The sequence below is a fragment of the Rosa rugosa genome, chromosome 2, assembly GCF_958449725.1.
Source record: "Rosa rugosa chromosome 2, drRosRugo1.1, whole genome shotgun sequence".
Taxonomy (NCBI): Eukaryota; Viridiplantae; Streptophyta; class Magnoliopsida; order Rosales; family Rosaceae; genus Rosa; species Rosa rugosa.
This window is the reverse complement of record NC_084821.1, coordinates 2,759,358-2,783,280: the sequence shown is the minus strand read 5'-3', so window position 1 is coordinate 2,783,280 and position 23,923 is coordinate 2,759,358. Positions and strand designations below refer to the sequence as shown.

The following is a 23,923-nucleotide window of genomic DNA, read 5'->3' as shown; positions in this document are numbered from 1 at the left end:
CCAAAACCCTAGTCGCTTGCACATGGCGTCTTCCTCCGCCCCATCCGGCACAAAAACCACCATTGATGATGTTACAGCTACGTTCGCTGCCTCCCTTGCTCTGGCTGGGGGAGATGTTGTGGACTTCTCCCACCTGGCGAATGGAACCACCAAGGGAGGGTCTCAAGCTTTCTTACTGGCTTGTCCATTGACGAGGAAACCATGCAGTAGCATGGATCTGCAGCGTCACTTTCGACGCATCTGGGTTCTAGATGGATCGTTCAAGGTTCAGGATCGGACTCCAAACCGGTATGTCTTCTCTTTTGATCGTCGTAAGGATCGGAACAAGGTACTCAGAGGGGGGCCTTGGTATTTCAACAAAGCTCCAGTGGTCATCCAAGCCTATGATGGTTTTCTTGCTCCTCAATCGGTACCACTGGAAACCCTATTCTTCTGGGTGAGAATCAGTAATATTCCACCAGCACTGGAAGAATTACCAATGATTATGAATGTCGCCTCTATCGCTGGGACGTATCAGGGGATCGACCAAAAGCTGTTTGCCACTTCTGGCAAAATTAGGGTTCATGTTACACATGACATCTCCAAACCATTCTTTCAGAAAAAAAAAAAAAAAAAAAACCCTAAAGCTTGCTCCTGGCGTGGTGGCTGAGATCGAGTTTTTCTTTGAAAACTTGATTGGTAAATGAAAAAGATGCAATCTCATATATCATGACAAAGGAGTTTGTCAGATGGTTTCACCGGACAAGGCTGCTGGGGAGAAGGAGCAACACCGCCTCCCATTACCAAACCCTTTCCTGGGCTTTGTGAATAACAGGTTCGTTAATGGTGCTTTTAAATTTCAGGGTATACAAACCCCAATACTACCGCCTGTTGCGCGTAATCTGTTTGGATCTTTTGATGGCCTTAAGCCTCGCAAGCCAGTTGTTATTCGGCAAACAGGTTTGAAGATTCGAACTGCTGAGGCTTGTGCTGAAGGTACTAGCAAAGAAGCCCTAGCGCTAGTTCCATTTGAAGGGATGCAATCAGAATTGAAACGCAGCAGGCCAGCTTCCCCTTTCTCTTCCCCTAAGAAGATTAAGTTTCTACTTGGTGAGGCATCAGAGAGCAAATCTGTACTCCCCAAGAAGCTGAAAATCCATGAGTTTCATACTAAATTCACTGCTAAATCACTTGGCTTGGTCGAAGCTCCAGAAGGCATCCTAATTTCTAAGGATAGTTCAACTCCACAAGTGAACACACCGCCAACCAAAAAGAAGCGGGGAAGGCCTTTGGGATCAAAGAACAAGATCCCCTCCAAGACCAAGAAGGTGACTGCAGAAGATGGGCTCAGTGTTCTGTGTCCTGGGAAACCTCCGAGCCCTAGTGTTAAGGGCAAGGAGACTATTTAGTTTTTATGTTTTTTGAACTAGCCTATTTACTTGTCATTGTTACATAGTTCATAGGCTTTCTTGAATAAGTGAGCATGGGTACCGTCAAATGATCGGATCTAATCTATGTATCAATGTGGTATACCACAAACTCTTTATCTACCCAATGATGGTAGAGGGAGGATATGTAATGGTCCTTTCTGGCCTGAGTTAATATATATCGACATGATATTCTTAAAAAAAAACTCCCCAAATTATGAGATTTTGATTTGTTTTCTTTATTGGGGAAATGCTCATTTACCCAATTTTAGCTTAAAATTTGCCCACTTGCTCCACTAACAGTTTTTTAACCCCATTTACCCAAAACACTCTAAGGGATTATTTCCCCTTTACCCAATTAATTCTTTTTTTTATTATTTTTATTTATTTTTGGGACTTTTTTGCCCTCTCCTTCTTTCTCACTTAGAGGGAGAAGCCATCATCCACCTTGCCGGACTTCGGTGACCAGTGGTCAGCCGCCAACTCCGGTGACCGGAATCCAGAATCCGGCTACCGGACTGGTGTCGGGATTCCGGTGTCTGAATTTATTGCCCCCCAGTAATGTTATTATTGCCCCCCAATACTCATATTATTGCCTCCTAAAAATCATATTGTTGCCTCCAATAATCATATTATTTCCGTCCAGTGAATTGTATAAACTTCCAAAACCAAAATGAATACACTACAGACACAATTGATCATATTATTGCCCCCCAGTAATGTTATTATTGCCCCCCAATACGCATATTATTGCCTCCTAATAATCATATTATTGCCTCCAATAATCATATTATTTTCGTCCAGTGAATTGTATAAACTCCCGAAACCAAAATGAATACACTACAGACACAATTGATCATATTATTGCCCCCCCCCAGTAATCATATTATTGCCCCCCAATACGCATATTATTGCCTCCTAATAATCATATTATTGCCCTCAAGTGAACCAAAATGAATACACTAAAAACACAATTGATCAATTTATATGTTCAATTGTACACGTTAACTTTTTTTTCCTTCACCATTCTGGAGTTCACACTATAAAAAAAAAAAAGATCTGGGCACCAGATCAGAATGACTGGGGACGAAGAAACTCGATATCGGACCGGCAGATCTTGAAGCTTTGGGCCGACGAGCTCGTCTCCCGCGGCTTCTTCCTCCACCACGCCACCGCCGACCTCAACCTCAACCACCTTACGTCTTCGTCGCCGTCGGGTTCCCCAAGGAAGACCCGGCCAAGATTCGAATAGAGAAACAGATCCGAGTTGGCCCAAAATCCGCCGGAAAGGTTTCGTCACCGTCATCGACTCGCCGGGCGACGACTTCTGCAGCGAAGTCTTCACCGCCCTGGATAGGATTCTTGTGCTCCGACTCTCCAACGAGGAGGAGGAGGTGAGAGAGAGAGAGAGAGAGAGAGAGAGAGAGAGAGAGAGAGAGAGAGAGAGAGAGAGAGAGAGAGAGAGACAGAGAGAGAGAGAGAGAGAGAGAGAGAGAGAGAGAGAGTCTGATAGGAGGAGAGAGAGAATTTTGTAGTTTAATAATTTGATTGGGGGTAAAAATGTCACTTGCGTTTAAATTGGGTAAATGAGGTCAAAAAACTCTTAGTAGAGCAAGTGAGCAATTTTTAGGTTAAAATTGGGTAAGTGGTCACGGCCCCTTCTTTATTTGTCTTGAGGGGAAAAATGAATAACGAAAAAAGTGGCAGGACCGCAATTAAAAAGAAAAAAGTTGTTGGTAATTAGAGGTGGCAAACGGGCCGGCACGGCCCGGCTCATTTTAAGCGGGCCTAGTCGTGCTTCGTGCCGTGCTTGGGTCGGCCCATTTATTATCGTGCCGGGCTCGTGCCGACCCATTTACTTAAACATTAAGCCTGGTCCGGCCCATGGCCCGAGCCCATATCGTGTCAGGCCGTGCTCGTGCCGGGTCAATAAATGGGCCGTGCTCGTGCCTACCCACTATAAAGCACGATTTTAAAATCTTAATTTAAATAAATAAAAATTAATTTTATTTAACTATTTAGAAACTTAAAATAAATTAAGTTCTACAATATTTTTCTTAATCTTAGCTTTTTAAGATTAGTTTTCTAATATTTTTTATATTCCACTACAAGATAGAAAGAAAGAAAAAAATAACTCAAAATATATTGCTTGTAATATATTATTGTGAGATTAATGTTTATTAATATAATGAAGATTTAGTATCATATTATTCTTTCCTTCATTCTATAGTTGTATTATTATGAGATTAGAAAAAATACTTTATGTCAAAACAAGGATATAATGTTTTATTTCACGATTTTAACAATATAAAGAAATAGCATTGGTGGAATTGTCATGAGATTTTAAAAAATATATCTAATATTCAAATCCCATTATTGTGGTTTTTAAATATTTTAAAAAACAAAATGAAATTTTGTATTTGTAACGGGCCGGCCCACAATATGTCGTGTTCAGGCCGTGCCGGGCCCATCACGGGCTCGGGCCGGGCCGGGCCAATGGGCCAATATTCCTAGGCCCAACCCGGCCCGTTATTCTAATGTGCTCGGGTCGTGCCGGGCCACTAACGGGCTTGGACCGTGCCGGGCCTCTTTTAAGCGTGTCCGGCCCCTGCCGTGCTCGTGCTTAGTGGCCTGTTTGCCACCTCTACTGGTAATGTAGCAAATTGGACCCTAATTAAAATATCTCTTATTTTTATATCATTGTCCTTCAACAACCGTGGTGCAATATAGGGAATATTTTTATATCATTCTCACTTCAAGAACCTTGCACTATAAATAAATAAAACCCTCAAGGTACAAAAGATTCATCACTAAATACAGTACCAAAGTACAGAGAAAGAACCAGTTCGTTGGAAACACAAAGGAAGTGCTTGATAAGTTGGAGAAATGGGTTCAGATACTCAATACCAAATTCCGGCAATAGAATTCACAATGAATTCGCTTGAAGTGGACCGAGGAACTGTTGAGTGGTACCATCTGTGCAAGAAGGTTCGAGAGGCTTGTGAAAATTATGGTTGCTTCGAGATTGTGTATGATAAGATATCTCCGCAGTCAAAAGCCGAAACCCTTTCAGCTTCAAGGAAACTTTACAGCCTTCCACTTGAGACAAAGAAGAACAACCTTACCCCAAACCGTTACCAGGGTTACCTTGGACCGAGTGTCACTGCTCCCTTGTATGAAGGCTTTGGCTTTCAGGAAGCATCCAACTATGAATCCCTTAGAAGCTTCACAGAAGAAATATGGTCTCATGACCAGTTTTGGTAACTAATCTCATTCATGTTGAGTTGACTATATTCAACATATATGCTTGATATACATTGTTGGTCGATCTATTTCCTACCTAAACTAGCTCATGTGTTTGAGCATTCTACTGATTTTCTAACAAGCTATCAGATGCCTTTTGTCTTAACTTATCTACACTTCACAATTTTTAGTTGAGGTCGATAGAATGGTCTTGTTTATTTATCTTGCCATTTTACATTTCAGCCTTAATTTATGGTTATGTAGTGATTTGTTTGTTTGTTTGTTTGTTCATGTTATATATGTTGCAACTGCAGCACTTTCCTTTCTATGATGAAGCAGCTGGATGAGCTGAGAGATATGATTCACTTGATGATTCTTGATAGCTATGGTTTGGAAAAATCATCAAATTTGATCATGGTGTCTAATACGCTGCTACGGTTACAGAAGTACACGGCACCTCCTTCAGGGGAGTACGCGATGGCTGCCCCGGCTCACACTGACAAGAATTTTAGCACAATCCTTTTCGATGATCAAGTTTCAGGTCTTGAAGTTCAAACCAAGGACGAACAATGGGTCAAGTTGCCTATATCTCCTTGCTCTTTCATCTTTGCTGTCGGAGACTTCCTCATGGTACAGAATAACTTAACTAATTCATAACTGAAATACTTTAGACACAATTCCATCTGAGTAGAGTCACATAAGTTCAGTAAGTTTATAAGCCTACTAAATTGTGCTTGTGAATTTCGAGTGCTGAAGCTTTCTATGGGGAAATTGACCACACACAACTTACAATTGATGATTCAAAAGTTCCACACAAAGTTTGACAATCACTAATGGTGACCTGCAGGCATGGAGTAGTGGCAGAATGCATTCTGTGAAGCATCGGGTGATGATATGTGGGGAAAAAGATCGACATTCCTTAATAGCATCTGCACTTCCAATAGAGGGTTCCGTCATCAAAGCACAAAAGGAGCTAGTAGATGAAGACTACCCACAAATTCTTAAAGATTTCGACCATACAGAATTTTTCAACTTCATCTGTTCATCAGAAGGAAAAGCCATTGACTCACAAATGCAAGTTTACGCATTTGCTGGAATTGGAACTTGATTTGTTAATTATAAATATTGAAAATAAAGGTTCTTGACTTATGTAATGCCGCATTGGCCTGATGTGTAGTGTCTGATTGGATGAGGCTCCTCCTTTTATTCTACATCTTCGTCGACGTGACATGCTTGGTCTTCCAAACTGGAAGTTTCTTTGAGTTGTAATTTATTTATCCTCTTCATCTTTTTGGATGGAGATTAGTACCTCTGTTGATTTTCTGTTTTTGGCTAGGGGCATGGCCGTTGTCCTCCCTTCTTCTGTTTGTAATCCTTTTCTCTTTTAATAAATTGTGTTGGGAAACTCTACTCTTTCCAATCCTATTTCAACCAAAGAAAAAAAACGTAGTATCTAATTCAGTTTCTGCATTCATTTATAAAAGTTATGCTGTGATTACATCCTATTTCCGGCTACTACTAAGTAAACAAAACACAATGGATAAACTAAGGTGAAACTGAAAAATAATGTAGTCAGTACTACTTGAAGCTGATAGTGGCAGAGGATTAGGTTTGTTCACTATCATCTGATACTTGTTTATTGCTTCTAAATTTCCAATAAACACAATCATGCCATCTTTTATTAATTGTAAACTTCAACAAGAAATTTGAAGACTTAAATCTATGGATAGCAGATCAGGATGAAGTTTGCGATGAAGAGATCTCGAGAGAATTCAATTCTGCTCCGTATTAGTTAATACTGCTTCTTCTTTCTGATGGTGCTTTTGCTTATTAAGACTCTGCTTGTTAATAAATGGTGCAGGCTGTATTATGGTACACTGGTACTTTGAAGCCAAATTCTACACTTTGTCATATTGTGCATAGCTTGCGCTTTGTTATTGAACATGTCTACAGTAATCAATATTTATATTTCTTGATCTTGAGTAATCATAGTTTGCTGTGCCAAGTGCCAACCGTAACGGGTTTGGTTGCTTCGGCTAGTCATGATGATGAGTGGGTTAAGCTCTGAAAGTTTCACTCTCTTTTTGTCAAGGAAATATCGTACACTGATTAACTGCACTCAGCATATAGGATTAGTTTTCTACTGATCATGATTCAATGCTCGTAGTTTGTGTTTTTTGATTGCCTGATTAATCACCGTCCTTTGCCTTCGTGTATCTTGAACGATCCCACATGACCCCTGAAACCAGCTTGAAATTCTGATCATGGTGCAAAAGATAAGCCCTAAGCTAAAGAACAGCGGAAGAAGAAGAGGAACAGAGGAAAGAGATACAACTGATATTGATTTTCTGTTGTAATTTTGCAATTTGCTGCAACTGATTAAATATTGCTTCTCCACGAATCGAATCGGGAACAAAATTCCAAGCCCATACTTTTGTTTTTTCTTTTTCGTTTTTTTAATTCATTTCCAAACCGATACTTTTGGTTTGCATTGTATGACCCCCGACCCCCCGTTATGTAAATTAACCACGGTTTGTTTCCAATTCCGCCTTATCTGCTAGCTCCAGCTCGTAATTCCAATTTGAAGCCTTCAGTTTGTTTAAGTTGGTACATCGATGCATCTCATCTCGAAATTGTCACTTGCATTTTGGAAAAGTTTGTATTGAATTAGAATCATAGACTTCTAATTCATGATAAGTGTGTGGTTATCTTTGAGTAATTTTAATTTTTTTTATTATCAAATATATTTCGTAACGATTATCAATTGAATTTTTTTGATCAAAACAGATATTAAAATTTATGTAAGGGATTCACAGTTTTTGCTATGATGGCGAGATCATTTACTCGAACAATAATCACTTTACACCGTTGATAACCATAGCATTCAATCCACTATGCTAATCAACGGTATGAGATTAAACTGCTCAAGGCATATGTAATATACCCACAATTTAAGTAAACAGAAAAATAAAAAGAAAAAGGAAACAGCATTTTATATATAAAAAGGTTTCTGATCAAAAATTGGATACATGCATTGATCTATTGTACAAGAAGATGGTAAGAAAGAATCAGTGTACAAGCAAAACCAGGCCTCAACCTGTTAGGTTGTGTTCCTGAAGAAGTGAACTAACAAATACAATGATTTTGGGTGTCAAGGTAACTTAACATACATGCACACACTGTTCTACTTTCCACAGGGTACACTGTTCATACATTTGCCCTGATAATTGTCCGCTTCCTGATCCAAGTCAGCTAAATTTGCCACAATGCTCATAAGCTTTTCAAAGGGCATACATCTTCCCATACCATTGCTCAATCACCCTAACTATAATTCTCAACCAACTATGGGAAAGTCAATCACAGTCTAAGAAGTTCCGTTAACTTATCTATATTGACTAGGACAAGTTTGATCTACCGTGTAATATAGTGTTAGCATTCCTGTGGAAACAGACATGGTGTGGTACATAAACCATACCTGACGGCAGAAAGTAACTTCCAACCAAATGGTTTTCAGCACCCAAGGGTCCTCAGTATACAGCTAAGGTTGTCAACAACAACTGACGAAGAGGCATACAAACCCCCAAGATTAATGGCATGATATTCCAAAACTTTCCATTTGGCAATTAAAGCCATCTATATTGGCTGCTAATAGTCTCCAGAACCACGGTTTTCGGCAATGCAGATACTATATGCGTGAGACCTGCACCATGAGCACCAATAATAACAGAAGCATCTTGAATGGCCCGGACTTGTTCTTTCATCGACATGTGTGCAAACAATCCATTCAGTAGGTTTAATTTGCATTCCTTGTGATTCGACACCCAGCTCTTTAAGGCATCAAAGAGTTCTTGTTCATTGCTTAACCTTGATTCAACTCTACCACCGTGACGTGGATGCGGTAGATAATCTTCACGCCGAACAAAAAGGATATTGAGACCTGAGGCTTGCTTCTCAATATGCTGCCTATGCACTGGAATTCCAAAAGCAGCTCTAATCATTTCTCCAAACTCAGACAGTCGTGCAGTTTTCTGGTCATCAGGGTGCTGCCAAAGCTCTGGTGCAGAAGCTCCCTCACACTTTATATCTTCAGTGAGCCCCTTAAACCATGCAGTCTCATATCCAAGAGGTGAAATAATAGCATGACGAAAACAAACTGGACCACTAAAGTTTTTCGCATATCTAAGGCTAGAGAACAACGCTTTCCATGTTTCTTCCAATTGTGTCTGAAAATGACCAATGCAAGAGAGATCAGAAACAGGAGATTGGACCAGCATTCAGACCATTTTAACTATAAACAATAAAAATAGACAAAGTATAGCTGCATTTTATACCCTAAAGTAGAGATCTTCCAAGGAAGATGAAGAAGGAAAAAGAATAATATACAACAGAAGAACCAACAAAACATGTCATCCTATCCTTAACAAGGCATCCTAAATTGCTTATGTTTTGGGGAAAACCCATTCTTGGAATGATATTTAGTAAGACTGTAAAACCAAAATCTAAAAAGAGTGTAAAATCCACTTGTAAAACCTTTTCTAAGGCCCACCTACAAAGTCCCTCCTATTATGGCCAATAATATTTAATTCATCCCAACTAACTACAAGTATTAAGGCATCTCAGTCCTGATTATCATGGTTGATACAGGTCAATGTTGTTGGATCACCATATTGTCAGTTTTCCTCAATCAGTTCATGATATCTCCATGTAATTTTTTTGATTTTAGAAGTAAGTTTGACTGACATCACGCTCAAAGTAGCAAAAGGATCCAGGGGGTATAGAAATCATATCAATTGAAAAACGAGAAAGAAAAAAAAAAAGGTAATATTCATCCTATCGTATGTAAAAGGACATCAACTGCAATACATATATGTCCTCCTCTAAACAGATACCCAAGAAAGTAGATGGTCACTTTCACTTTTCCAAAAGAATAATGTACCTCAACTACAAAAACCAGTGGAAGACTCTACCCTAGCATGTTTATAGAAAAAAGAATTTGATCTCAAAAAATCCTAAACAAGGAACCAAATATGCAGAAACGAAGAATTAAACATACATACCCAAAGACAACATGAGGCCGGCTAGGTAAGCCGGTGACTCTCGAAGCTACATAACCCTCAATAAACTTCCAAACGCACCGTTTCGAACGCACCGTTTCGAAACTCAGGCAACTCCTCCTCCTCCTCCTCCTCCTCCCCTCTCCCAATCACATCCTCCAAAACCTCGCCGCCAATCGGGCATCTTCACCCTCTCCGGCACCATCCGGATCCTCCGTCCCTCGCACGCCGAGCTCCTCAGGGTCTCGCTGAATGCGCACCGGAACCAGCTGCCGGAATCTTTAGTGGGCTTCAGGAGATCGACCCGGCGGGTGAAGCCGTTGCCGAGGTAGGCCTCGCAGGAGCGGAAATCCGCGTTTGGGGTCGGGGACCAGGGGAGGTAGGAGGGTAGGAGGGGAGGATCAGCCATGGCTTTGAGAAGCGGTATATGTGGTGGGGGGTTTGATCTGATAAAAAACTCCTAAAATGAAAAATTTCAGCTTGTAAAATATTTTCGAGCACCATTTCAATCACCGAGATCGTAAAATAGCCTTTAAACAATCCCAACTTAGCTCGATAAATTTTTCAGGGGCTCACATTGGCATCTCAATTGTTTAGCTTTAGGTTTTTATGATTAGATCATTTTTGTAAATTTTTAATCAAATTGAAAAACACTACGGTATTATTGTAATTTACCATTATCAATATAAATTATTCTGGTTAGACAGACGTGGTTGATTAATTGAAGTGATCTAATTCAGGTACTTAACAATATTTCAATTTGATGGAATATTCACTAAAGTGATATACCTCATGAAGATTTAACAACTGAAAAGTCGATTTACCAAGTTGTGATAAATAAATGTGTCCTACAACCAATCTCTTAAGTTGGCAAGGAAAAAAAGCGATTTGATTGTGGACAAGCCTTATGTATATATATACACATGGCTTCTTTGTTAATTGCTTTCTCAAAAGTACGAACATCCTTGGTTAAACATTAAACGCTAGACAATTAAATGTGATATCCCCAAAATATCAGTCAAATTGAAAACTATTTAGTAAAAGATCCCTCCCTTATATAAACTATCCACTTGAACAGTTGCCATTAAGTATATAAGCGAGGGTGTTTGCACTGATAAAAAAACGCCACAATTTTGCACTTTTAAACATTAATCGCACCCATGAATTTTTTTCCCTCAGTTCAAACAAACATAGATAATAGATAAAGTTGATATGTTATTACATGCAGTTGATTCTCTCTCTCTCTCTCAAATACACACATATATATATACTATATTGCTATATATGCACCTCGTATAGTATAATTACAGAAAATGTAATTAAATCACACAAAGCTAGCCTGCTATATTATCTAGTTTTGGACACCACAATAAGTCTTCAAAGCAGATTGAGCTCTCTGACCAGCCTCTGAATAGTAAAATCCAAGAAACTCGACATGATCGAATGGCTTGAAAAGCAGAGGATGCTCTTCATCCACAACCTCTTCTGGGGCTTTTATTATGTAACCTGCTTTTGGGATAGAGAACAATCCAGTGGAGTACCTAGCCTCATTTCCGGTCATCATCACTCGATGATGTGGAGAATGTAGTCGACCATTTGTCCATGCCTGAAAATCAAATCAGCACAAGTTTGATCATAGTTAAACCAATTAAATACATAGATTAGTATAGTTCTGACTTTTATGGATCCAAGCATGTGTGTCACACGCAACTCACTGTAACACTGTTTCTGTTGAAATCAGTGCATTCAACCAAACCAATAGGCAATGAGTGAAGACGCAGATGATACATGGTTTGATCTCATGTATAAGCATTTGGCAAGACCATATATGAAGCACTGATTGTGGATTTCTTTATGTTTAGACAATTACTGTGATAGTATTTTCACAATCAAGAATATATAAAGCAACTCACATAGAGAGAATCGCCAATCATGGCGATAAATGACTCCGGCGAAGGTTTAACATTGATCCATTTCCCATCTTTGGTTTGCACCTCTAGTCCTTCAACTTGGTTTTGGTGCAGAATGGTGACAATGTTCTTATCTGTGTGGGAGTTTAAGCCCAGCTTAGTCTCGCTGGTTTGAGGCCCCTTATATTTCATGACTCGAAGAAGGTAGTTTGTTGACCCTATGTGTTCCTCCAGGTATTTCTCAAGTCCCAAGCTCTCCAAAATCATTCTCCTTATAATTTGATCCAGCTCAGATAGTTTCTCCGAGAAGGAATGAACAGTTTTGCTGCCATGAAAACCAATATTTGCAAGATAAGCATTTGATAATCAACTATTAGGTCTCATGCGTTCAACGGCTGGAAATTAAGTATATTTTTCGAGAAATGCTAGCAACATTTCTCATCTACCTTCTCTTTTTACCTTTCCCACTTATTAACTGACATTTGTCCTCTTATTTCACTCAAAACCATAACATTTAATGTTCTACAAATTGAGTATTATATTTTCCGAATATACCCCTAATTATTGCACAAGTAACTCTCTCATTTTCTTATATTTCCATTTAAATTATTCTTCTTCTTCCCCGATCAAAAAAAGAATGGTTATTCTTCTCTCTTTTCTCTTTATGCGAACAGTAGAATCGTCTTCTTCATCTTCCACCTTTACTTTTATCTTTGTATCAATTCTTTTTTGGTTTAATACCAATTATTCTTTGATTGATTGATTCAATACCAACTTTCTAGGAACAATTGCATAGTCCAGAGAATAAATATTTTTTTTCAACATCAAGACAAAAAGAAGGTTCCAATGCCCAGATCAAACAAAGATTCTACCCAGAATATAATGAAATACCAAACGAAATACCAATTATAAACCTTCTGGGTTCAATTATATAGCCCAAATCAAAGAAATTTTCCACCTTCTCGACATAGTAAAATACAATAGCACAAATTCAGATCTTAGAAACCATTTTGAAGAAAATATAAAATGCAAAAAATAGAAAAAATGATTGAAACCCAGAAACCTTCATTGTTGTCTCAGCAATCCTTGTTCTCAAATCATGTAGTTTAATTCTAGGTTTTAAACAAATTGAATCAGGGTTTGTATAATAGGTCATCAATCTCCTTCAATCATAGTGATTTATTAATTAATAAAATTATCATCTGCATTGGGAGTTTGTGTTGAACCAAGAGAATAAGGGAGGAATTCTTCTGCCGTTGGAGAGATAGAGAGATGGGAGAGAAAAGAGTTTAAGCAGAAAGAAGAAAAATTGTAAAGTTATTCATGGCAATAATCAGGCACATTTGGAAGAAATGAATAGGCCTGGGCTCGGTGCGGTTCGGGCCGGTTTGGGCCTGAAACCGCACCCGAACCGGATAATGCGGTACCTCCAAATTCCAAACCGCAACCGAGATTTCATTGTTTATACCGGATTTCCGGTTTCACCGTTTTACCGGTGCGGGCCGGTGCGGTTTCGGTCCAAACAAAGATCAAAGTTGTCCCGATGCTAGAATCTGCTGTTGCAGTTGGGGTAGAGGTCGGAGTAGAAGATATGCCTTCCATAATCTGCAAAATTGCAAATACCCAATTACAATTTCAGTATTTCACAACCAGAACACACATCAAAGATCAAACTACTAGATCAAACTGCAAATACAGTGAAAGTCTGAAAGATAAACTAAACAATGTTTAAACCCTGAGATCAGTCAGATCTATTCCATCATCAAAACTCTGATAAACTATAGCCCGCAAACATCAAAGATCATTCCCATCTCACACCAATTTCACAATTTGGACACCCATCAAACGATAATCTAAGATTCTAAATGATTTGAACACCCATCAAAGAATGAACAGAGATAGAAAAAGAATGAACACCCATCATCTTGATTTAAACTGGACAAAAAAGAAAAAGAAGATAGAACAGAGATATGGAACTAATCGTACCGGTGATGAGAGTCGGGCCGACCGGCCGACAACAGAAGAAGAGAGAGGTGAGAGACAACGGCGGCCGACGGTGAGAGTCGTTATGCGGTGAGGATGAGAGATCGGAGAGAGTTGGGGTCTAAGACTGAGTCACTGAGAGTGAGAGAGAGATGTGCGTGAGAGAGAAATGTGAAATGAGATTTCGAGTTATGCGGCCCTCGAGCATTAGGTTAGGTTTTTGACTTTTTCTCCAATCAGACCTCGAGGAATAATATAAAAAATAAATTATATATAAATATAAATATATAATCGATCCGGGCGGTTTTATCCGGGCGGTTCGTGGACCGTAACCGAACCCGCACCGGACTTAATCGGATCGGTGCAGTGTGAAAGCAAAACGACGCCGTTTTACCATCGGTGCGGTTTCCGACCCGTTTGATTCGGTTCGGGTCGGGCGGTAACCGAATTCTCCTACAATTATGCCCACTCCTAGAAATGAAAGTCAGCTTTGACAATATTAATATCATGATTTTGAGTGAAATAAAAGGACATGTGTCAGTTAATAAGTGAGAAAGGTCAAAAGAAAAGGTAGATGAGGAAGGTTGCTAGCATTCTTCATATTTTTCTTTTTGATATATATATATATAGATTAATCAATGGATTGCATGTATGATTAAGAGTAACAGTTACCGACAAGATAATCTAGAAGATATATTTGTTGTTGCCACTATATACAGACGTCGGGGGAAAGAATGTACTAACCTAAAATTTGGGTTTTGTTGAGGCCAAAAAATGTTTGTGAAACTTTGAACTTGTCCATCGACGGTTGCTTCCTCAATACCCATGCTCTCATATAGGGGCACCATGGGGTATTGCCCGACATAGCCATGAAAGGGCTTTTGAGAAACGTTTCGCAATTTGGTTTGTAAAGGGAGGTCGAAAAGCTCTTCTGTTGCTTCAAATATGCCTTTTCGAACATCTGAAGGAACTTTGTTAAACAAAGCCTCGAAGCAACCATACTCTTCGAGTGCAAAGTGGACTCGAGCTCTAATTGAGTCCCACTCGGTGGTGCCTGGCTTGAGGTTTTGCATGGAGAAATCTATGGTGGGAAGTTTGAGAGGTGTTTCTGATCCCATGTTGTTATATTTGGTTGGGTTTAGAGAGGAAGATAGAAAAGCTACCTTGTTTGAGTGCGTTTTGGATGATCTCTTCAATCTTCGACTTGTCCATCTATTTATACAACTCGATCTGATGATGTTATTATGAAAAGTGATTGAACAAGTTGAAAAGAAAGAGAGTATACTTTAATTGGACGTAGAATGAAGCCAAAGGTTATGAAGTATGAACTAACTAGGAGGTAATTACAATTGGGTAAATGAATTCTATAATATGTTAACATATGAAATACATAGAATTATCACTTTTAGAACTTAATTACTCAAATGAGAACCTATTACAATAACTATTTTTAGGACTTAATTACTCAAATAAAAACTTAGTTTACTCCAATCAGGACCTTATTTACCTTAACAATTTTTTTTTAGTTACATATTTTACTCTAATGAGAATCTTATTTACCTTAATGAAAACTTTTTTCTAATTATCACATGAATCTTCAAACTAATAATATGTGTCCTCAAAATATTAATATACCTTAATTAGCTTTACGCTCCCTGGGTGGATATATTTTTCTAAAAATATCTTGAACCAACTCTATTTCATACCTAATCTTTGGTCTATATATTTGTTCGTTTGTTCTTTTGTTAAATGATTCAATGTGTGGTCCTCATTTTTGTTTTATCTTTGTGGCTAAATTTATTTATTTATGTTCTAAGGTATAATTATTACAACTTCACAACCTAGCTGAATAATGAATCTATTCTCTTCACAGATAAGTGCTTCTGCATAATCTGCTTCTGGTAGTACTTAATCAATATAAAAGCACTGGGGATATGTACAAATTTTCTAAATGGTTGCAGGTACGTACTGACTACTACCAATCACGTAATACGTTTTTTTACAATTGCTAAAGTTTTAAGTTATCAAATAAGGGACCCTTCGTTTGTAATTGGAATCCAATTAAACTATTAAATAGAAGATCTTTTCTGATTAAGACCATTTCAAGTATTAATATTAATGGTCCATGAATGACACATGAAGTTGGAGCTTTGTTAACTAGCTAAATATATAATTCTCAAATGTGATACACCCTTTCAATTAATATTGGTGGTCCAGGCATGACACATGAAGTTCGAGCTTTGTTAACTAGCTAAAATATATAATTCTCAAATGTGATACACCCTTTCAATTAATATTGATGGTCCATGCATGACACATCACTACTAGAAAAATCTCTAGTAGCCACCCCCTTTGGATACACTTTTCTAACCATATCATTTGAGTAGAGCAAATGGCATGCACCCTTTTATATTTTTAGTGTTATTTGTTTTATGGGTACTGATAACAGTGACAAAATAAAAAATATAATCAACAAAATAAGTTAATACATTTATTAAAGACAAAAATCCGTATTCATTGCTAAATAAAATACTAAATTAATATATTATATTAAATATTCGGATAAGTATCTGATATAGATACGGTTAAGAGTGTGAAGTAATAATATCTAATTATTTATTTGTATTTAATTTATTCAAATTTACAAATTAATCATCTTTCCTTGCAATCCGTTTTTCAAAAAGTATCTGTGTCATTATTTTCTCGTGTTTTTATATTTAAAATGTTATTGGAGTTTTTGTATAATTAGTTAATGGGCATAATTGCAAAATAAACTATGCATATCTGTATCCATTAAATTGTCATACGTTTCATAAAAATTGATGGTTGTTTAAACATAATTATTAACCAGATTTACTTTGCCAGCATAATTATGAGTTTTAGATTGCCGTATATCTATTATTTCTAATATATTAGGTGCAGATTGAGAATAAGTTTTCAAAAAAAAAAAAGTTTTAATTGATCGAAGTGGGTAAAATCAAAATACAAATAAGATCCCAAATTCTTCTCAAACATACAGATAATCGTATTTAATGTTTAATGTTTATTAGCCACGTTCCTTGTTTTCGTATCCAATATGGTAACTAATAGCTACAATTTCAGTTTCCATATCCAATGCTAATTGTGCACCTTTTCCCATATCCAATGTTAGTTATGTATTGACTTTCCAAATGCAATTCTAATTGTGCATTGGTGCACTTCCATATTCAATCGTATTGCAAAAAAATATATGTTTCATTATTTTCTTATGTTTTTAGATTTAATATGTTATTAGAGTTTTAGTATTATAAATTAATGGGCATAATTGCAAAATAAATTATGCATATCTATATCCATTAAATTGTCATACGTTTAGCAAAAATTGGTGGTATTTCAAACATAATTATTTCTAATATATTAGGTGCAGATTGAGAATGAGTTTTAAAAAAAAAAAAAAAGTTTTAATTGAAGTGGTTAGAGTCAAAATACAAATAAGATTCCAAATTTTTCTCTAACATACGGATAATCATATTTAGTTTTTATTAGCCACGTTCCTTGTTTTTGTATCCAATATGGTAACCAATAGCTACAATTTCAGTTTCCATATCCAATGCAAATTGTGCACCCTTTTCCATATCCAATGTTAATTATGCATCTCGTAAAAAAAAATGTTAATTATGCATTCACTTTCCAAATCCAATACTAATTGTGCACTGTGCACCTCCATATTCAACAACTGTGCACGTTGTGCACATCCAATGCAAACCACTCAATGATATTGATGTTTATAAATTGCGGTTCGGGAAACAAAATTTAATCAAACAAACTTTCAGTTGAAAAAGAGATAGCATCGATCATCAAAAGATATTAATTTTTATTCCAATTATTATTAATATTTGTTTATCGATCCTTTTTTAGTATCAATTATGACTTTAGAAATCAATTTTTATTTTCACCAAAAACTAAATACTCGTTCCTTTTTTTTTCTATGCAGCTTGATAACAAATCTTTGATCAACGATATGGACAAGGAATGGATATTTTTAGATAAGCACACTGATGAATATAATGCTGGATTGCATGCATTCCTCAATTATGCCTTAGAGCATGCTTCTTTTGAAGGTACAATCAAGTGTCCGTGTAAAAGGTGTCATAATGGCTACAATAGACTGCCTGCTGTTGTTGAGTAGCATCTTAGGGTGGATGGCATGGATCCTAAATATGTTAACATCCCCTGGACCGAGCATGGTGAGCATTTACCAGCTGCAGTTGATCATAATATGGCAGGGCCTTCATCATATCAACCAGATTTTAATTTGTCGGGACCGTTGTCACATCAACCTGATTCTGATGTGCAAGATATGTTGCACGATGCATTTGGCATGTATGAAGGGGAAGATGATTTACAAGAACCATCAGAGCCTACTGAAGGTCCATCATTGCCTAACGGCCCTACCCCTGATGCACAAAGATTTTACCAGCTTTTAGAAAAAGCTGACACTGAATTATACCCTGGTGCAGGAAAAAAAATGTTCGATTTTTTGATAAAGCTATATCAAATAAAAGCATTGAACAGTTGGAGTGATGTATCGTTCACACAGTTGCTTGAATTGTTAAAGGCTTATTTGCCCCCAAGGGATACTCTTCCTGCTTCCTTCTATTTAACAAAAAAGTTCATCAAAAGTCTTGGGTTGACATACCAGAAAATTGATGCGTGTCCTAATGATTGCATGTTATATTGGAAGGAATATGCTTCAAACACAGTTTGTCATATATGTGGTACTAGTCGGTACAAAGAGAACACCTCCCCCACGAAGAAGGTACCAGCCAAAGTTTTGCGTTACTTTGCATTAGGGCCAAGACTTCAAAGGTTGTACATGTCTCGCCACACCTCTGAATTTATGGTTTGGCATTCTGAAAAGAGACCACGAGATGGGGTTCTACGTCATCCAGCCGATTCTCTTGCTTGGAAAGAATTAGACAAAATTGACAATAATTTTGGCTCTGATGGTCGAAATGTTCGTTTGGGTCTAGCCAGTGACGGATTCAACCCTTTCGGTATGATGAGCTTGTCCCACAGTACTTGGCCTGTTATCGTTACTGTCTACAATCTCCCTCCTTGGTTATGCATGAAAAAGTCATACATGATGCTATCGTTGCTCATCCGGGGCCCTAAAAGTCCCGGAAATGGCATAGATGTGTATCTACAGCCTTTGATAGATGAATTGAAAATGCTATGGACAGAAGGGGTTCCTACATATGACGCGTTTAAAAAAGAGGTTTTTCAGATGAGAGCTGCATTATTGTGGACTATAAATGACTTCCCTGCATATGCCATGTTGTCTGGGTATAGCACAAAGGGATCTAAGGCTTGCCCAACTTGTGGTGAAGAGACTGATTCTTTTAGGTTGCATCACGGTAGGAAAGAAATCTACATGGGACATCGAAAGTGGCTGCCAGATAATCATATTTTTCGCACATGGTATAATAACTTCAATGGATCAACTGAGCATCGTAAACTGCCTAAACCAATGACAGGTTTAGATTGTTTGAGAGCGTTAAGTACATTGAGCTTTCAATTCGGAAAGGGAAAGGAAACAAGTTTCGGTCGTAAAAGGAAACAAGTTTCGGTCGTAAAAGGAAACGAGTTCAGAATAATGATGACACAAAATACACAGGACCGTGGAGGAAGCAGAGTATTTTTTTTCAACTACCTTATTGGAAAGACTTAGTATTGCGTCATAATATAGATGTCATGCATGTTGAGAAGAATGTTACAGAGAGTGTCATTGGGACTTTGCTAGGAATTGATGGAAAAAATAAAGATAGCTTAAAGGCACGCCTTGACATGGTCTTAATGGGTGTTAAGCGTTCGCTCCATCCTGAGGCACGCGGTAACCGAACATGGCTGCCCCCAGCAAAATACACTTTATCCAATGATGAGAAAACATTAATGTGCAAAGTACTTGAGTCGGTTCGGGTGTCTGATGGATTTTCATCGAACATTCGTAGATGTGTAAGAGTTGATGAAAGAAAATTGGTTGGCCTTAAAAGTCATGATTGTCATATAATCATGCAGTATCTACTTCCAGTGGCCATCCGTCGTTCACTAAAACCAGACATAACCAAGGTGCTATTGGAACTCAGCGCATTTTTCAGACAATTATGTACCAAAGTTGGTACTGTGGACCATTTTATTGATCTGTCAAATCGGATTGCTGAAACACTTTGCAAATTGGAGATGATAATGCCACCATCTTTTTTTGACGTCATGGTACATCTTTTAATACACTTGGCAGATGAAGCAGCAATTGCAGGACCTGTGCAATTTCGATGGATGTACCTGATTGAAAGGTATGTCAACTAATGTATTTTTTTTCTAAAATACCTACCTTTTGTTTTTTTGAAAAGTTAAATACTTACATGTATATGCATGGTTTATATTTCTGATTTATATATATATATATATATAATATATATATAGAAAGAAAATTAGTTGTCTACATATATTATATTATAGTTATATAGTTACATTGACAGCATGACATGTATATATATACACCCGTGATTAAATGTTGTCGTTATTCATGCTAGTAGGCACATAAAACTTCACGTCTCTGGATAAGACAATAATAACTGGCACTAGCATTAACATAAACAATTTGATTGTCTACCGGCTCCATTCAATTCACTTCATAGTTACTTTACTTACTTATTTCGTTTTAATTACTAAAGCTTGTGAATATATATATTTTGTTTGTTTATGAGCTAAAAACAATTTCATTATAAGGAGGGAATGATATCATAGCTAACAAATGACTTTTTTTTATTTCTTTTTTCTTTTGAGCCAGATACTTACATGATCTAAAAAAGTATGTACGCAATAGGAGTCGGCCTGAGGCAAGCATCGCAGAGGGTTATATAATTGAAGAATGTCTATCATTTTGCACAATGTATCTGTCAGATGGAGTTGAGTCAAAAAGAACAAGAATTGGTCGTAATGCTGATGACCCTGGGATTGTTCCTCGTGAAGGATTACCATTATTTGTCGGGATGGGACGGTCTATAGAACCAGGACACGAGTTTACACTAACTGACCTTGAGTGGGAACGCGCACATACACATGTGTTGATAAATTGCCCTCAGATTCAGCAACATCTAGAGTAAGTTATTTAATATTAATTGTTCATTATTGTGCTACCATTGATTAAACATAATTCATGTATCACTAACCAATCATTGTTGACATTGTTAGCGACCATGTGGCAAACACACAACGGACTAAGAATAGACGCACAACTTTGATGGAGGCTGAAAGACAAGCAAATAATACATTTTCGACATATTTTCGGGAATTGGTAAGATTTTTTTTCCATATAAAGCATATCTTTTTATAACACTTGTGTCATATATACAAATGAAGCATCATATTTTAATAATACAAATTAAGAGAAGAGTACAACGAAAAGAATTCGTCGACCCAGACATTCGAGCCTTGGCTATAGGATCAGATAAAAAGGCAAGGCGATTCAACAAGTACATCATGAATGGGTTTCGCTTTTTTGTTAAATCTATTGATGCTCAATCAAATACTCAAAACTGCGGTGTGTTTGTTAAAGCTGGGGTGAGTAGCTATGCTACTGCGGGAGATCGTAGACCAAGGGATGGTGTAAAAGACTACTATGGTGTACTAACAGACATCATTGAGCTAGATTATCACCATGGTCGGAAAGTCTTATTATTCGATTGTGATTGGGCAGATAATAGAGTTCGTAATAGAGCCGTCAAAATGGATGAGTATGGCTTCATTTTGGTAAATTTTGATCATCTACTTCCTAAACCGGACACTCTCATTCTCGCATCACAATCAGTGCAATTTTTCTATGTTCAAGACCCAACTGAACCGAATTGGCACACAGTGATCCGAACCCAACCCAGAGATTTATTTGATATGGGCACAGACATAGAACCGGAGCCCTATGATGCCCAAAATTTGATTGTAGGGATTAACGATGACGGAATAGCAGCAAGAACAGACATGGACGGTGTTCTAGTGAATGATGTCATAGAATGAAATTGAAGTAGTTGTTTTTTTTTTTGGTAACAATTTTTTTTCTGGTAATTATTTTGTTGCAACTTTGGTACTGTTTTTGTTTTTCAATATATTAACAATTTTTGTTTTTTAATATATTTACACTATGACACTTTTATCTATTTGTTATAATATCTTTCCTTTTATTAACGCTTGATCACAACGTACTCTTTTATGTGGTGGTGCCCTAATTATATACATCTACTGCTTAAAGAGAAAGAAACAAAAGAAAAAAAAAAAAAAACAAAAGAAGCTTAGGCCTGCTATTTACGTAATTACCCCCTCTACCTGTTTGCGTCTTGTGCTGCCGTGTGGTTTTGATAGAGCTCTGCGTGTTTGCTCCACACAGAGACAGCAAGGGTGCCATCTGCGTGTTCGCTTCTATTTGAGATCGGTCGGAGAGAGACAGTGTACAGCTTCCTTGGACATGATGAGCAGGTCTGGAGCTTTTGGGAGTTAAAGGAGGAAGAACGCAGTACTACAACAAATTGATTGAGGTACGAAGCTGTGTTTTTGTTTGCATTTTACAACTGGGTATATGGTGCATGATAGTCATCGTGTTTCTCATACCCCTACCTGGGTTTTGTTAAAGGTTGGGGATTTACAGATTTGTAATATTGTATCGGTATCAGGTCCTATTTATGCTCCATTCGAGTTATGATCGCAGAAATACTTGACGGACAAAGGGAGGGTCCTTATGACCAAGGTGGGTATTTCATTATCAATGGTAGTGAGGTTTTAGTTCTTACTAATAGTGTGATTTTGGGTTCAGACTGAGAAGCTTTTCTGAGGCAGGCCAAAGTTTTACTGAGGTAATTTTCTTAACTTCAATTTCATTTTATTATCAACATTTGGTTTGGATTCAATTTGATTATGATCTGTATTGTTATGGATTTTGTGGCAATTTTAGCTCGAAGAAAACAGCAAAGGGTAACAGACCTGGAAAGGAAGGCAACCAATTCTGGAAGAGTATTGGGGAATGAAGGTATTACATTCTCAATTTGTTTATTTGTTTATAGATTGTTCTTCATCATTAAATTTGATCAATATATCGTATTAGTGATATATATTAGTGAGAGGTGTTGGAGCAGGGGTTACTTGGGAAGTCCCTGGAATCCATGTTGAAGAGCGAGGAGTATCAAGAAAAGTGAAACAGTTGCGAGAGCAATTGGAAGAGCAAACCAAAAAGGCACAAGAGAGAGAAACACACATGATGGAGGAGAAGCACACATGATGGAGGAACTACAAAGCAAAATGGCTGAGCAAACAAAACGGATGGAACAATTGTTTGAAGTAAGATGCGTAGAGATGGCACTCCAAAAAATGGGAGAGATGTTTAAACAATGCGGAATATCAGTGGATACACAAGAAGATGTCATGCAAACGATGTCTCAGTTTGCTCGTGACAAGTCTCAAAGGCCATCGACTGTTGCTTTTTCACCAGATGATGATGTCTACCGTCCTACAATGCCATTTGATTGCCCCAATATGCAAATTGATTAATCAAGTAACTATATATTTATCTTTGCATTTTGACTATATTTATTGGATCTGGAACTTTTTTACAGTTCATATTATGATTTTGTACATATGCTATTTCTGATCAGTAACTCGTCTTTAACTTGGTCCATATGTTTAGGAATCATGTCTCTATCAGCCATTATGCAACAAGAACGGGAGCTAATCTTGTGGAGATGGTGGTCATTGTTTCAAGACTATTAGATTTCAATTCAATGTCATGTTAGGATTTGAATTTAGTACTAGATTAGGATTTGAATTCGGCATTTATTTCAAATTATGTAGACCTTATAAATAACAAAACTATTTATGTACTTCTGGTAAAATTTAAATGTTAGTGGATTTGATTTTAAATATGAATATTTCATTGAGGTTCTTCTTTGCAGGGGTGTTATAATGGTTGTAATCATGAAACAATTGATAACGAGATGTTAGACTATTGCTAATTTGAATTTTCATAATAGCGGATTTTTTTTAAAAAAAAATTCAACAATATTAATGGTAGGTTTCAATAATTTTTTTTTTTAATATAAAAATTCAAATGATACCTTTATCATAGGGTATCCAACGCATAATGGATACTGAAGAAGATTCGTTGCTTTGCTTAATTAACATCATATAAAAATTTATAATATTAAATGAAATATGGGCTAATGATAAAAGAGGTCATTTTAAAGTGCCTTATTATAATTCAGTTAACACAAATGTTTCCATGATAATTCAGGTCACCTCTTTACAA

General features: G+C 37.3%; 3 protein-coding genes, 1 long non-coding RNA gene and 1 pseudogene across 5 annotated transcripts; 3 read left to right on the top strand and 2 right to left on the bottom strand.

Annotated features, from left to right (window-relative positions):
- The first annotated feature begins 4,190 nt into the window (after window positions 1–4,190).
- LOC133732967 (probable 2-oxoglutarate-dependent dioxygenase AOP1) lies at window positions 4,191–6,069 on the top strand. Of its 2 annotated transcripts, XM_062160569.1 has the most exons (4): window positions 4,191–4,666; window positions 4,964–5,279; window positions 5,497–5,723; window positions 5,827–6,069. In XM_062160569.1, exons 1-4 carry the CDS (start codon window positions 4,293–4,295, stop codon window positions 5,831–5,833), a joined length of 924 nt encoding a protein of 307 aa, XP_062016553.1. In that variant the 5' UTR covers window positions 4,191–4,292; the 3' UTR covers window positions 5,834–6,069. The 2 variants fall into 2 exon arrangements, with proteins under 2 accessions (XP_062016553.1, XP_062016552.1); XM_062160568.1 differs by having other exon boundaries at window positions 4,192–4,666; window positions 5,497–6,069.
- Window positions 6,070–7,617: 1,548 nt separating this feature from the next.
- LOC133728343 (beta-1,2-xylosyltransferase-like) lies at window positions 7,618–10,278 on the bottom strand (annotated as a pseudogene).
- A 568-nt stretch (window positions 10,279–10,846) lies between these two features.
- LOC133732464 (probable 2-oxoglutarate-dependent dioxygenase AOP1) lies at window positions 10,847–14,804 on the bottom strand. The gene is made up of 3 exons (XM_062160018.1): window positions 14,341–14,804; window positions 11,617–11,938; window positions 10,847–11,309 (listed from the first exon to the last, which is right to left on the bottom strand). Exons 1-3 carry the CDS (start codon window positions 14,712–14,714, stop codon window positions 11,055–11,057), a joined length of 951 nt encoding a protein of 316 aa, XP_062016002.1. The 5' UTR covers window positions 14,715–14,804; the 3' UTR covers window positions 10,847–11,054.
- Window positions 14,805–17,782: 2,978 nt separating this feature from the next.
- LOC133728338 (uncharacterized) lies at window positions 17,783–19,306 on the top strand. Its single transcript, XM_062155755.1, has one exon. It carries the CDS (start codon window positions 17,783–17,785, stop codon window positions 19,304–19,306), a length of 1,524 nt encoding a protein of 507 aa, XP_062011739.1.
- A 3,585-nt stretch (window positions 19,307–22,891) lies between these two features.
- LOC133734666 (uncharacterized) lies at window positions 22,892–23,565 on the top strand. The gene is made up of 2 exons (XR_009858501.1): window positions 22,892–23,173; window positions 23,306–23,565. It is a non-coding gene; the product is annotated as an uncharacterized LOC133734666 (long non-coding RNA).
- The last annotated feature ends 358 nt before the right edge of the window (window positions 23,566–23,923 follow it).

Bases quoted from the DNA above. Each gene is read 5' to 3' on its own strand.
- LOC133732967 (XM_062160568.1), top strand. From the start codon at position 4,293: ATGGGTTCAGATACTCAATACCAAATTCCGGCAATAGAATTCACAATG. The intron at 4,667-4,963 runs GTAACTAATCTC...TTGCAACTGCAG, and splicing joins TGGTCTCATGACCAGTTTTG to CACTTTCCTTTCTATGATGA. The intron at 5,280-5,496 runs GTACAGAATAAC...GGTGACCTGCAG, and splicing joins CTGTCGGAGACTTCCTCATG to GCATGGAGTAGTGGCAGAAT.
- LOC133732464 (XM_062160018.1), bottom strand. From the start codon at position 14,714: ATGGGATCAGAAACACCTCTCAAACTTCCCACCATAGATTTCTCCATG. The intron at 11,939-14,340 runs GTTAGTACATTC...TTTTCATGGCAG, and splicing joins CAACAAAACCCAAATTTTAG to CAAAACTGTTCATTCCTTCT. The intron at 11,310-11,616 runs GTGAGTTGCTTT...TTTGATTTTCAG, and splicing joins TGATTGGCGATTCTCTCTAT to GCATGGACAAATGGTCGACT.
- LOC133728338 (XM_062155755.1), top strand. From the start codon at position 17,783: ATGGATCCTAAATATGTTAACATCCCCTGGACCGAGCATGGTGAGCAT.